Source organism: Monodon monoceros, unplaced genomic scaffold, assembly GCF_005190385.1.
Source record: "Monodon monoceros isolate NGI ecotype Baffin Bay Population unplaced genomic scaffold, NGI_Narwhal_1 Super_Scaffold_21, whole genome shotgun sequence".
NCBI lineage: Eukaryota > Metazoa > Chordata > Mammalia > Artiodactyla > Monodontidae > Monodon > Monodon monoceros.
The window spans coordinates 67,068,070-67,083,164 of NW_021703778.1; the positions used below are offsets into that span (position 1 = coordinate 67,068,070).

A 15,095-nucleotide genomic window follows, 5' to 3' on the forward strand; every position below is an offset into this window, starting at 1 on the left:
GAGGGTGTGGTGGGGAGGTGGATAGGGGCAGAAAATGAACGGATAAAAGATAAAGTACGCAGGAGCCCAGCATGGAGGACCCTGGGTCCAGCAGGGAAGATGACCAGGTGAACCTTCTGTGTAACATGAGGTATGATGACATTAGCACTTAATAGAGGTGTGGGTCCAGAATAAGAGGTAATACAGTCCACAGAGGGGGTGTGGTAGAGGGGGTAGGTGTAGAGGGAGTGGGTCATGGCAGGCTTTGCCAGGAGAGATGGCATTTGATCCTGACCTTGAGGGAAAAGTTTAATTTTTCCAAGAGTGAGAGAAGAGCGAGAGCAAAGAGAAGTCACAGAAGATTTGGGGGCCTCTGGCCTCTGTTCCAGTGCTGCCGTGATGCTCAAAATAGGAGAGCAGTTGCGGACCTGCCTTCAAAGAGTTGACAGCCCAGCACAAACAAATGTGAGATAGGCCTAATCTCATCACCGGTCATCCTAGGGCCTGAGCATTTCTCCTGCTCCCCTTGGTCTAGGCAACCTGCCCCCAGGAGCTTAGCACTTGGGGGAATGTTAACTCTGAGCACATGCAGGCCTCAAGCAGACACAAAAGAGGAGAGGCTGTGTGGGCATGAGAAATAGCCATAGATAGATTAGAAGGTAAGACTCAGAAATAAAAACAGTTGCTAGGTTAAGGCTGCTAATCTTTTGTTGGCTTAAACTGTCTTAAATGTTTTATTTAAAAAAAAAAAAACTTTCCTCCAAAGTAAGTCTCATAGATCTATATACTGTAAAAAGATATTCAATGTATTTCATTAAGTGAGAAAAGCAAGTTGTAGATTGTTCTGGTCGTATGATCCCATCTGGGTCTACATTCACACTTGCTTTACTTAGACTAAGTTCTGAACGGCAACAGAAGACAATTATCATCAAAGTCTACCTGTGGATGTGAGACTTAGAGGGAGGACAGAGGGAGTTCTACTCTAACTGTTCATAAGTTTATGACATATGCCATGCATTACTTCTACAATAAAAAATTTTTTTTAATTTGAAAAGAAATAATAAAACCCCCTTTGCCTCCGAGTTCATCTTGGAAACGCTTTTTCCCAAGGACAGAGACAGGTAAATCCAAACACCTATTATTATTGTTTTCTATAGAGCTTTGTGGCTAGACTGGGCTATAGAACCCAGCCTGGGTACACCTGAGCTCTACACATTTCCTGGAGGTTTTTTGTTTCTCTCCCAAAAGAAGTTGCTCTGGCTAAGCTGCATGTGTGGTGGGTGATCTTAACCACAGAGGACCCCACTGGGAGACTCAGATCTGGCAGGCAGCTGTCCCAAGGAATTCCTCAGCCTGTTTAGGAAGGGTGAGGCTTGAGAGCAGTGGCTCCTTCCTATGGGAGCTGGGGGCTTGGCTGAGCTTTTGGAACCAAGGCTCCTATCCCTATAAAAGGGGATTCTGCAGGTTAAGTGCCTAGCAGTGTGCCTTGCACATGTGAGCCTCCTATACGTAGCAGGGCTTCTGGCCGCTATCTTCACCAGGGGAGCTGGGGAGGTTATGATGGGATGTGTGGGGTAATGAATGGTGAGAGGCTCCCTGAGAGAGGTGAGGGCTGTGGATAAAAGTTGAATTTACATATAGAGAGGTTTTCCTCTGTTTGTTTAAACCAGCACAGTGTAGTTGAAAAGCTTCTTTAAGTTTCAGCTCCTGTATTGCTGGCTCTGTGACTCTGGACAAATCACCTCCCTTCTCTGGGCCTCACTTTTCTTGTCTATAAAACGGAGACCTGGACTAAATTCTTGTTGAGATCCAGTTCAACAGTAACATTTTATGATTTTATGCTTCATCTAATAATTTAAAAATCTAAGTGAAGTAATATAAGTATAGGAAAAAAGAAACCACTGACCATTATATGCTGCTCACATTAAATTACCTTGTACCCTTAGACACACAGTAGTCATTACTGGGCCTATCCACCAGCACCCTTCCCCAGGGAACATCAATCCTTCCCAAATGCTCACCTTTCTGACTCCGACCCTGCTACCCTACCCTCAAGGTCAAAGAAAAAAGACTACCCTACCACATATTCTCCCCCACTCCCCAAAAGCAGTCAAGTTAAAGAGAAAAATAAGTTTGTGCTTTGTGGGTCCTTATGGTGTGGTAGCCAGAGCCCTAGAGTAGGAGTCAGACCACCAGTGCCCACCCTGATCTATCACCTGTTCACCGTGTGACATTGGACAAGTCACTTCCCCTCTGTGGTCTTAGCTTCATCTATAAAATGAGGGGTTAGATGGGTTTCTCTTTATGAGCCTTGCTCTGCCCTACAGCGGCTACCCAGGCTGGGAGAGGCCAGAAGCTGCAGGCCAGCATTTCTCCAACTGTTCCCAGAAACAGCTGACAACCTCCAGCATCCCCAGCAGGCTGGGGCCGAAATGTGAGCCAGAAAAATCAGGTGAGATGCGCAGGGCCAGGTGGGCCCCAGCCGTGCCCTAGACTCTCAGGGCAGGGCATGATGTCCACATCCAAAGCTGGATTCTGCAGCTTTTCTCACAGATGTTCTCTTATATGTAGGATAAGGACATACAAGGCCTCCAAAGGCATCAGAAACATGCCCTTCGGGGACCAGACCAGGGCAGGAAGTGGACTTAAAGATTCCTTGTTTGTTAATGTATAGTTTTAGTTCAGATACAATATACCTGCAAGAAAATGTACATATACAAGTATGGCTTAACATACTTTCAGGAAATTAACACATCAGTGAAACAGGCACCCAGATCAAGAAATAGAACAATACCTGTCCCCCAGAAATCCCTCTCATGCCCCCTTTCAGTCACTAGTCCCTCAAGAATAACCACTATTCTGATTTCTAGCACCAGGGATTCATTTTGCCTGTCTTGAATTTGACACAGATGGAATTATTCCCTATGGGCTCTTTTGAATCTGGTTTCCTTCGTTCAGCATGATGTTTGTGTGAGCTCCATCTGTCATTACAGGTAAAAAAAGGAAAAGTGACTCTCACTCATTTTCATTTTTGCATAGTAAGGACTTAAGGAGGAGCTAAAGTCAATGAGACAGCCCTGAGTCTAGGGGAGGGTGCTCACAGACAGCCGAGGAAACAGGTTTACATAAAGCTCCTCCCAAACATAAGAACAACCCTTCCTGCTGTTCCTCCTGCAGAGACTCACACTGTCCTGCTGGGAGGCTCTAGAAGTGGGAGATGGGGCCTTGACACCCAAACTTACTTCAAAGGCCAGAAGCTCTTTTTCACTGAACACTTCCCCTGTGCCCAGCTCTGTGAGGGACACCACAGACTCAGCATCCCATTTAATCCCCACAACCACGAGGTAGCTACTGTTATTATTCCTATCTTAAAGGTAAAAAAATACTCAGGCTCAAAGAGGTCAAGTAAGTTGTCCTAAGGTTGCACTGTTAGGAAAGGGACCCAGACCTCAAACTGTGTGTCCCCAAAGGCCAAATCTCTCCACCAGTCTGTGTTGGCAGAGAGCTCACAGGCTGGGTCTGGCCTCTAGCTATATATCCAACCTCATCTAGCACTGCTTGCCCCCAGCTCAAGTTCCACGGCCACACTGGCCTCCTGACAGCAGCTCAGGTCCCAGGCTCTCCCCACCTCGGGGCCTGCATCCATGCTGCTTCCCCTGCCTGCGCATTTACCCTCAGCCATTTCCTCGGAGCAGCCTCCCCAGCCACCCAGGGCAAACTACATCCCCTATTCTCTCTCAGAGCATCCCTCTCTCTCCTTTCATAGCCCATCACACACTCTATAGTGACTTGTCCTTTTGTGATCCCTCAATCACTTGTTGCCAATGGAACACAAGCTGCAAGAGGACAGGAACGCCGATTTTGTTCGTCGCTGCCTCGGACAACGCCTGGCACGAGGTACACCCGCAACAGTGTGTTACGTGAAGAAGAGAGGAGGAGAGACAGATAGCACTGCCCCTTCTGAAGCCCAGCAGTCATCTGAAGGCAGCTCTAGTTCCAGCCTGTTTATGGCCCCCAGCAAGACTCTTCCCCTCTCTGAGGCTCAGTTTCCTCAACTGTCCGACGAGGGTCTTGGAAGAAAGACCTCTAAAGGCCTTCCAGCTCATCGGACCTCTAGACCAGCGGTCCCCAACCTTTTTGGCACCAGGGACCGTTTTTGTGGAAGACGATTTTTCCACGGACGGGGAGGGGGGATGGCTCAGGCAGTAATGAGAGCGATGGGGAGCCGCAGACGAAGCTTTGCTCACTTGCCTGCCACTCACCTCCTGCTGTGCAGCCCGGTTCCTAACAGGCTGTGGACCGGTACCAGGGGTTGGGGACCCCTGCTCTAGACCACAAATCCTACGACGACAAGCCATTCCAAAGGCCTCAGACCTTTGCTGCCTCTTACTCACCCTATGTCCAGCCAGCACCTTAGAACCTTAGAAAAGTTGCAGGTAACAGGCGGTGGACGGGAGGTTCCTCCAAGGCTCCCCAGGCTGTGAGGTACCTGGGGCCTTCATACCCTGTTGTAGATGGAGGACCCCAGAGCATGAGGTCTCTTCCAGTTCTAATAGCTCTGAGGTATGGAATGGGGGAGAGACAGGACTAAGAAGGGATAACAGATGAATTCCACGGGAAACGTCTACTTCCTTCTTCAGAGCCCAAGCCCCCCCCCAATTCCTGACTTCTCAGCTCACAGCCCACCCGACATAATCCCATCCAACGCTGCCCTTGTTATGTGCACAGCTGCCCCTACAGCCAGGCTGGAGCTCCAGGAGGGCAAAGACTCCCCGTGTCATGCTCATCTCTGTACCCAGGGCACTTAGCACAGACCCTTACACACAGGACATGGCCAACGTGGGGCCATCGAATCAAAAGCCACTGGTAGGGCCTGCCAGGGTCTGTGGTTAAGGATGCCACTTTGCCCCCAGCATCACCAAGTTCAGGAGAAGCGCCCGAGGCGAAGAGATCCTCGCTTCTCACTCAGAGGCAGAGTCCAGCTGACCACCCTCCAGCCTCTTCCCAGCCCTTCACAGGCCCCGGATTGCCAGTGGCAATGGCCCAGACAGAAGGCTGAGGAATCTCCCCCTCTGGGACGCTCTGGGACTCTGCAGACACTTGCTTCTTGACCCATCCAGTCAAGCAGGACAAGCACTCCCTAAACTTGAAGAAACCGCACTTTCTTTTTTCTGGCCTCACCACGCGGCTTGCAGGATCTTAGTTCTTAGTTCCCTGACCAGGGATTGAACCTGGCCCGGCAGTGAAAGCACCGAATCCTAACCACTGGATCACCAGGGAATTCCCATAACTGCACTTTCCGTTCTTATCTGAGTAAGGCTCCTCTGGCTTTGAAGTTCTTTCTAGTTTTTTTTTTTAAATAAAAGTACCCAGTGACCCAACTTCTAGCTATCTATCTTAAGGAAACAGTCAAAAACAGGATCAGAAATGTCTGTTAAGGGATGTTCACTATAGCTTTAGCAATGAAAATTTTTTTAAAAATAATGGAAACTGCATATTTTTAACAGTAGGGGAAATGGCTGAATAATTGAGGCATGCATATACAAGGGAATATAAAATTGCATTTAAAATATTTAATGACATGAGCAAACCTGTATGATACATTAAGATGTAATATTTAAAACTGTATTAAAACACTAACCTATAAATTCAGTGTGCTTAAAATAAAAGGAAATAAATATATACATATATTTGCAAAAAATAAACAAAAGAGAAGAAAAGAAAGTAAGAGAATTAGTCCTGACACAGGAGCTCTTTAAAGGGAAAGGCTCCCGTTGTGCATCATGGATACAGTGAAGGCCCTGAACCCCCAGATTTTTACTCTGCTGGGTGTGTGGAGGGGTTGGGCCGGGTGTACTGCAAGTATGTGTGAGTGTGCAAGAACCATGTGCACTGGAGAGAGCATGACAGGTGTGCAGGCACAGACTGGACTGGCCAGACGTTGGCCATGTCACTTGCTGGCTGAGCAACTTGGGGCAACTTGCTTAAGCTCTTTGGACCACAGTTTCCTCAAGAAAAATAAGAGTAAAAATAATTCCCATTTTCATGAATTGTTGTGAGACTCAGACTCCAAGATTGGTGTTCTGTAATCATTAAAATACCACCTGAATACTAGCAGTTGTTACAAATGAGAGGCAAGAAGAGAGCTTCAGAAAATCATTTCTCTCCAGACGGTAACTACTTTCAGATCTGAGTTTACTCCTGTCTGTGTTGTGGGTTTAGCAAACCTGAAAATGCACCCAATAACTCAGATCTGAAGAACCTTCACAACTAGGCTCATGCGGCTTGTCACTCAATCTAAAGCCATTTTCAGGAGGATGATTTCACCTCCCATTCAGGCTCTGAGCTTACAGAACAAAATCCTGAGAGCTGTGGAGGGACTTCCTTGGTGGTCCAGTAGTTAAGAGTTCATGCTCCCAATGCAGGCGGCCCGGGTTCAATCCCTGGTCAGGGAACTAGATCCCACATGCTGCAACTAAGAGCCCACGTGCCGCAACTAAGACCTGGCACAGCTAAATAAATAAATAAACATTAAAAAAAAAAAACAACACCTGGGAGCCACGGAGAATCCCAAGTGGGATTCGGAGGAGAAAACCAACAGGTCATATCTCAGTCCAGAGCCTGGGGAGGATTTTGGGAGCAAAGTAACAGATACAACAAGAATCATTTAGATTTGCCGTTAACTGTCAGCCAGGTTATACTGAAAACACGGAACTCAGCAATTCTAGTCCTTTCTGCTGGCAAGTCTCCATTTCCAGAGAGACGATTCCTTGCAGAGGCACCCATGAAGATGAATAAACCTCAGGACTGTTTTTAAAGCTTCCCACGAGTCCTGTGACAAGCCCATGACCTACAAGATCTACTGACCAGTACACCTCTCCCAGCCACTTACCTCCCCAGCTCCTCCCCGATGTCATAAAAGTCCTCCACCTTCTCCTGCTTGAACGTCTCCATGTTTGGGCTCCTCATTGAGGCCTGGAGCGTACAGCCCTGAAACATGAAAAAACCTGAGGTTAGGACAGACGTGTCAATTGGTACCAGCCTGAATCTAGGCCCAAAAGTAATTGGCTGCCTGGAAGCTAATAATTTAAAGATAACCCACAGCCCTCATTCCTCAAGAACAGCCTTGATCAAGCCTTTCCTCACCTGTGACCAATGATGTACCATTCTTATTTGATTTATATTAATCACATTTGTTAAGGAGACAAAAATAGCCCTCCTCACTTCTTCAGATCTGCTCTGAACAAGTTCAGAGAAACAGGGCCATGGGCAACTTTGGCAATTTGTTCTCATGAAATTCAGGTCTATTGAGAAAAGAGGCAGCTGTGATGCAGGAAAAACAGAACTTGTTTTTCAGTCAGAAGTTCCAGGTTCAAGTCCCACAGTTGCCTACGTCATTTAAACTGCAGAGTCTTAACTTCCTCATCTGTAAAAGGGATTAGTACTGTAAACACCACTGCAAATCAGGATATTAATTTTATAAACCACAAAATGCAGTAGAAAGGTAAGGGATGTGCATGACCTCAGCTCCTACAGGCGCTGTGCCACCCAACTTGGAGTCTGAACTGATTTCAAACTCTCTCACTCATCACCCTAAGGGAAAGATGCCTGGGAGTGGTGTGACAAATTACAGTAGGCACCAGGAGTTAGGAGCCTGAGGTTCTAGGTGCAATTTTGTCCACAACTAGCTCTATGACCTCATCTCTTGTCAGAGGGAGGAGGCTGTTTCCTCATCTGTAAAATGGAGCTAACTCTGCCTACCCAGGGCACCTTAATGAGAACCACAGGACTACTCTGAACCACGCAGAGCACTCACCACTCCACCAGAAGAGACGGTCTGCATCCTCCCTTGGGATCCTCCTGCCCTAAGGAGCTCACCCATTCCTGGGACAGCCACATGCCACCCTGGACAGCACCCCGAGGACAGGGCCCAGGACACAGCCTGCGCATCACAAAGATAAAACCAGCTACCTGTGGATGCATCTTTCAAGAGTCATTAGCAAAGGCCTCTCAGAGCTCCTTTTGGCTAGTGCTGGCAGCTTTTCTTCTGCCTGGCAATCAGAGACCAACCACGGCCAGGCCCCATGAACCCCAAAAGACTGTTTTCACCAGGCTGGGTGGAGGCACCATTACCTAAGGGCACGTCTCATCAGTGTCAAGTGGCTGAAGCTGTTCTGACTCTCAGGGGATGTACACATTTCGCCCTCTTTCCTCCACCTCTGCCCCCTACAAACCAGAGCGCTGGTACCAACATGCCACCTGCCTCCCTCCCTTCCATCGAGTCACACACATCCCTGAAGACCTCCAGGCAGAGCTGGCCTGGCTCCCAGGCCTTACTCTCAGGGCCACCTGCCAACCTCCTGCCTGTGCATCACACATCCTCCTCCCTGCTTGGTCTTCACTCCATGCTCATCCAGGGCCTGGCAAGCATGGAATCCTGAGAGAAGCAGGCTCCAGGATCCCCGGTTCTAGGCTAATCTGGGTGTATATTAGCCATGTGACCCATAGCACGTTGGCACCCTCTCTGGGATTCACTCCCCCTCCTCTGTAAACTGGGGTGATCACGTCTATATCACATACTTCACACATCCATGTGAGGATCCATTGTGATAAGGACATAAACTGCTGGGCAAATAAGAACGATGATTATTATTATTATTTGACTCATTCCAGGCCATTGTTTGTGTTTCTGCTTCCCATAGCCATTGAGGCACCAATTCTGTTCCCTTCTGAGGAAAAGGTACTGGGATTCTCCTGGCAAGTTTGGCTTGATCAGAGTCAGAAGTTTGGCCCCCTTCGCCCCCAACCCCCATTCCTGGCAAACCTCCTGAGACTAGCACTGAGGGGGGGCAGGACTGCTATCTATCGTCATCTTTTTGCTGAAAAAATACTTCCAAATAAACCATCTGGGTCAGATCCTGGGGGTGGAGGTGCAGTAGCTACTAATTTCCCACAGCTAGATGGAAGCAGAAAACTCCAAAAATATTCTGTTGGCAGATACCCTGAGAATGGTCCCAGGAACAGCTATGATCCTCCATTTGGCAAGAGGCCGGCTGCATTCGCTATCAGGAGCTGAGCTGGATTTGAAGAAGCCCCACCTCCCCAGAAAACAATGAGCCCCTGCCTTGTGCTCCACATCCTGAGTGACCAGAATTTGGGGGCCAGGGGAGTCCCCTAAGCTCAAACCAGGCTCACCAGTTTGGCCTCAACTCACCATTTCAGCATAGCCCCCTCCCCCATAAATCCTATATTACAGGCAAAAGTAGACCTTTCCCATTCCCCCAAAACTTTCACCCCTGCCACGCCCCAGCTCAAGTTGGGCCCTTTTCAGGGGGTTGGGGGGGGCACCTGGAAAGCCCTCCTAGCAAAACTGTTCCCTTCCCACAAAGCCAGGCTCAAATGCTACCATCTCTATGAGCCTCCATGACCCTTTTTCTTGCCAAAACAGATTAAAACTCCCTTCCTCTTTAAATTCCCAAAGAGGGCTCTTTACACATGTTTAGGGTTAGAGCTTATCACGTTCTGGCTTATTTCATAATCTATGTCAATGTGTAACCCAGAGGGAGAGAGTACAGGTTCCACAGGCACAGAGGCCTGGGTTCATATCCCGGCTCTGCCACTTACTAGCAAACAGCACAAGACAACTTTTCTGGGCTTCAAATTACTTACATAGGAAATAAGTCTAGACAATGCCTAGTGTTAGTGAGTATTTGGAGAGCTCTCAAAACTGCTAGGGAGAGTATACACTGGGACTGCTTTGGAAAACTATTGGTCAGTTTCTGCGGACGTACCTAAGAGAAACACATGCGGATGTTTTCCAAAATGGTCCACGTTAGAACGTTCACAGCAGCACTGTCAGTAATAACTAAAAATTGGAAACAACCAAATGGCCATCGACAGAAGAATGGATAAATAAATTGAGTTATACCCATACAATGAAATTATTATACAACAATGAGAAAAAGTGAACTACTGCTCCCTGCAACAATGTGGACGAGACTCACAAACATAATGTTGAATGAGAAAAGCCAGACACAAAAGACTACAGACTGTGTGATTCCCTCTAGGTAAAACAAATCCATGGTGCTAGAAGTCATAATAGTTGTTACGCCTCGGTCAGGGGTTGTGCCTGGAAGGGGACACAAGGAGGTTTCTGGGTGCTGACAATGCTGCTTCTTGATGGTATGTACAGTTATTTTGTATGCAATCAAAATTTTACATAATTAAAACACGAGTCTGATATCTACTGGACAAATGAGATAACATATGTAAAGTGTTTTTCACAGTCCTTGGATGGTTCCAACAAATGTGAGTTCCCTCCCTCCTGCCTGTTGTCTTGGAGCCTCATGAGGGCAGGAGTTGTGACATTCTCACCTCTGTCCCCTTGTGGCAGCTGGTACACAGCAGGCACTCCAGGAATGTTGACTGATGTACATCTAGTGCCCCAGCTTAACGTCTCTCCCCAAGATGAATCCGCATTTTACCGGTTTAGAGACATGAAACCAAAGGGGAGACATCCTGAGGTGGAATTACAGTCACCAGCTAGGACCCGGAGAAGGACCCAGAGATACAGGCATCTTTCTGGCCCTGAAAAGATGAAACCACACGGCAGAGGGCACAGCTACAACTTTTGGCTAGGGGCACAGGCCATCCATCGGCTCCAGGCATTCCAAGGTTGAGGCCCATCTTAATGCCTACATTTCTCTTAATGGAATCTCTAGAATTCACATTCCTGTCCCCCAACCCTAATACTAGGCAACACTTCTGAAAGGTTAACACAGATTTCCTAAAACCTCACAGAAAGAGATCTCTAAGAACATCTAGGGGATTTTTAGACTCTGCTCAGGAGCCACCAGCATGAGGAAGGGGAGCCAGAGAAGTTCCACTTTATCTACACTATATGTTGGGGTTCTGTGTGAGAATTCATGGGTGGGAGGAGTTTGAAAACCACTGCTGTCTGGTCAAACCCACTTGTTTTACAAGAGGAGGAAACTGAGATCCAGATGGGGGAAAGGACTTGCTAAAAGTCACACAGCTAGCCCACTCCAGCTGCTCTTCCCCCAGCTTCTGTTGACAGTACCCTCAACCCTCCAATGGTGGCACGAGGGTTACGAAGTCGGTGGCCTCCTGAGGGACAACCTGGGAGGAGGCCTCCAGGGCTGGAGGATCATCCCATAAGGAAGTTTCAACCCTACTAAGCCCCTCCCCCATGGGCCCCAGCTCACCCTGCTGAACTCTCAGAGATCCTCACCCAGTGCAAGTCTGTGAAATGGGACCATGATTGCCCCCTTACACCCCGCCCCCATCACATTCAGGAGGAGGTTGCCAACAGAAGGGAGGGGCATCCAGCATTACAGTGGCCCTCCATGCATTGGAGGCTTTGACCCACCCTGATCTCTGATGAGGAAGCTGGGGCTCTGAGATCAGCCACCTGCCTAAGCTGACATGAGAAAACTATCTTCCTGGTAAAGGTCCAGCTCCGCTGGGCAGCCTGCTTGGTCACCCCCCACATCTAACAACCAGGGAGGCCTTAGGGAGAGGGTCAGGGTCAGTTCAGGTCTTCTTCCTGCCAGTGGGAAGCTCACCCCAAACCAGCACACACCCACTCAAATCCACACAACCCTGCACCCCCTGCCCAAGCCTCTCCCAAAGCTGCCGAATGGGGCCACTTCAGGTGCTAAAAACACATCTTGGGAGATGGGTGGTTTGGGGAAGAACAGGACTCCGGAGGAAATCGTGAAGAGGCCAACGTACCAGCACCCCTCAGTCACCAGGGCTCTCCCAGGAATACCTTACACAGAGGCAGCTGAGAAATACAATGTCAGAAACCACAGCAGAGGTCCCCAGCTGCCCCCCACCGGATTCTTGAGTACAAGGTGTCGGGGGCCACCCGCCCCCAGCGACCTTCCCACCTGCCAGTGAGGCAGCAGCTATGCATCCTCTCTTCCGGTGTGCACTCCTAACCTACCACCTGCCTGGCCTCAACACTTACGGCTCTGGGCCTCCTCTCCCTCCCAAAGTGAGAAGCCTAATTTCCACCTTGCAGAGTTACAGTGAGGATCAGGCAGACCCACACATGCCATGAGACATCCACAATGTCTGAACCATAGTCGGGTAAACCGTTGACAACACCCTCCTATGCTGGGGTCGAAACCCCAGCCTGCCGCAGACCAACTGGCTGCCCCCCTGCCCACCCTAACTCTGCCCCAGCCCAGGCTCCCGACTGGGACCACAGCTTCATTCTGCCACAGAGAAAGCTGACTGGGTACGGAGCACCCTCCTCGCGTCACCTCTTCGCAAGAGGGCGAGAAGGAGGTATGCGAAGTAGATGATGCGGAAAAGATCTGGGCCCTCTCCTCCCATAAATCTGGGGCCCTCCCCCGCGTCAAGGGGTCCTAACTTGATGGAAGTCTGTCTCCCGTCCTCCCTAGGCGCCAGGTCTGCCAGCCGCTCCCAGCCGGTTCCTCGGGTCAAAGTGCCAGACTTCGGAGCGAGCCCTAGGGGCCCAGCGGGCAGTCCCTGAGGTCCAGGGCCGGCCAGAACACCCAAGGCCAAGGCCGGCCATACCCGGGGGGGCGGCGTCAGGGACCGGGCCGCTGACTTGCCCCGGAGCAATTTGCCCCCGCTAGCCCCAGCCCCGAGCCGCGCGCCCTGTCCCGCCCGTCGAGCCTGCAGACGGGCGCTACTCACGGCGGGAGGCTGCGCGGCGCCGGGCGTGGAGGCGCGGTAGGCACGGGGAGCGCAGCCGGGCGCGCTGCTGTCTGCTCTGCTCCGCTCCCTGCGCGGTGGGCGCCCCCCTGCCCGCAGAGCCGCGGAGGAGCCGAGAGGGCGGGGCGGCCGGTCCCGTCCCAGGCGCCGGCTGGAGGCGCACCCGGAGGCCCGAGACGGCGCTCGGAGCGCCCCCTACCGGGAGTCCCCTCAGGACAGCCCCCGGGTGAGGGCCGAGAGCCTCCCTACCAGGTCGGAGCGTGCACCTCCTGGCCCCTGAGGTTCCCAGGAGAGGGGGCGAGAGCCAGTGGCAAGACCTGGCGTCTTCGCGGGCTCTGCCGCTTACATGATGTGTGGCTGGACAGGTCGGCTAACCTCTCCAAGCCTAATCTGGAAACTGATTTAAATGAGCTGATACACTGGATATAGCCTGGCATGATCACTCAGAAAGTGGTATCTCCCTGTCCCCCGCTTCCACCGTGAAAGAGGAAGTCCCACCAGGGAATATGCCCCTTCCTCCCTCCCAGTCAGAGTGCTCCGACAACGGACAGATTCTTCTGGAAACCTCACCATCCACGGTTCACAGTGGGGTGGGGGCCGAGAGGGGAAGGGACACTTCCCTCCTCACCACCCCACCCCATCTCCTGATCCCCACCCCCACTTGGGAGCAGCCTGGCTTCCGTGCCCCCAGCCCTGCCTGGCACGTTGGTGAAGCCCCACATCACCCCACATCATCACATCAAGGCTTCCCTAATGAAAGACTTGGGAGTGGAGTGCTCCTCTCTTCCTTCTGCCAAAAATCCCGGAAGGAAAAAGGAATGAGAGTGGAGGGGGTGGTGGAAGGACATGGAAACAGAATGTAAGTCAAGTTCAGTGGTCTTATTTCAAGACAAGAGGCTGTTTAGGGAGAATAAATGAAGGCCCCTTCCCAGAGCCTCCATCCCTAATTCATCCAGGGCACTCCTCAAGGCAGTCCGAGAGGAAAGGGTGATAGGTTCAGAGTCCTACATTTCGTTCAAAGCTCTGCTCTGCCGTTTCCGGTGTGGGTATAGTCTTGGGCATGGCGCCTGACCTTATTCTTCATCAGTAAAGTAGGTAAACACTCCTTCTTACAGCGTCTAATGGAGCTATTGTGGGACTAAAATGAGACAGAATGTGTAAGATGCACCTAGAGGACCTCTACCTGTGTGAGCAAGCCCCCTGTCCCCTCTTTAGCCTTTCCCGACACTGGGGTACTGAGATGTACAGATGAACCAGCCCTCTCCCACTCCCCAGCTGACTGGTACTTCAGAGTCTGTGACAGCCTCTAGAAAGGCCCCGGTGCTTCCTTGTTCATAAACTTGACAACATTCCAGGACAGTGCAGGCTTTGAGCCACTTCTCCCAAGAGCACCAGGCTACCTTGAGAAAGTAATATCCAAGACCAGAGGTGGCTCTCCAAGTCAGTGGCCACAGGAGGACAACCACTGGTGAGGTTTCACCAGCATAAGGAGGCCCTTCATCCTCAGACCATCCTCAAACCTCTTCCCCCATTTCCAGTTATCTATTGCTGTGTAACAAACCACCCCAGCCTGTGGCATGAAACAATTCTGTTAGGCTCATGCCTTGAGGGTCAGAAACACAGAGAGTGCACTGCACGTATGGCTTATCTCTGCTGCACGATGTCTGGGGCTTCAAATGGGCAGACTTCAGTGGGTGGGAGTGACTTGAATGGCTGGGGGCTGGAATCATCTGAAGGCTTCTTCCTTCACATGGCCGGTGGCTGTGCTATGATGAATCCAAGGCTGGGCTCAGGCGAGACTGCGGAGCACCTACATGTAGCCTCTCCATCCCTTCCTCCTCTGAGTCTCATGCTTAGTACCTAATTTGCAGCAGCAATGTCCCCTTGCCCAAGGCAAAAAGGACATTCTTGAATTTGACACATGGCAAACTAGTCAGAGAATGTTGCAGCTGGAAGTGTCGCTGTCAATCATCCCATCCAGCCAGCTTATTTTTCAGAGGAGGAAACTGAGGCTCAAGGAAGAGAAGTGACTTGCTCAAGGTCACACATCTGGTGAGGGGCAGAGCTAAGATTAGAGCCAGGTCCCCTCCCCATTTGCAGCTTGGTGCTCTTTCCATTCTACTTGCCAAATGCAGTGCCTAGGGAGATACCATCTGGAAATGCATTTTATGCTTGGGGTGGAGTGAGTTCATCAGAACCTCACCTGAGGCTACTGAGCACTGAACATGGGACCGAGGTGGCAGAGGGCAGGGAAGGGAAAACCCTGAGGGTGGTGGCAGCAAGGACACCTACTCCAGAATGAAGTCAGGAGGAGGTCCAGGGATTAAGTGCTAAGAATTATCTCAGCCTCAGTCCCTGCGTGGTTCCAAATGTCTCACCTGGCATTTTAAGGCTCCGACCTGCATTTC

The 15,095-nt window shown here is 50.4% G+C and overlaps 1 protein-coding gene across 10 annotated transcripts in view; it reads right to left on the bottom strand.

Annotated features, from left to right (window-relative positions):
- Positions 1–15,095, bottom strand: part of DAPK2 (death associated protein kinase 2) — a 137,227-nt gene that overhangs the window by 107,310 nt on the left and 14,822 nt on the right. For 3 of the 10 annotated variants that reach the window (XM_029236635.1, XM_029236639.1, XM_029236638.1), the window contains exons 1-2: positions 7,951–8,283; positions 6,872–6,969 (exon numbers count right to left, since the gene is read on the bottom strand). In XM_029236635.1, coding sequence (XP_029092468.1) covers positions 6,872–6,969; positions 7,951–7,962 — 110 coding nt within the window. In that variant the 5' untranslated portion in view covers positions 7,963–8,283. Of the gene's footprint in view, positions 1–6,871; positions 6,970–7,950; positions 8,286–10,353; positions 10,567–12,669; positions 12,801–15,095 lie in introns of those variants that run through there. The other 7 variants (XM_029236634.1, XM_029236630.1, XM_029236629.1 and 4 more) reach the window with 5 other exon arrangements.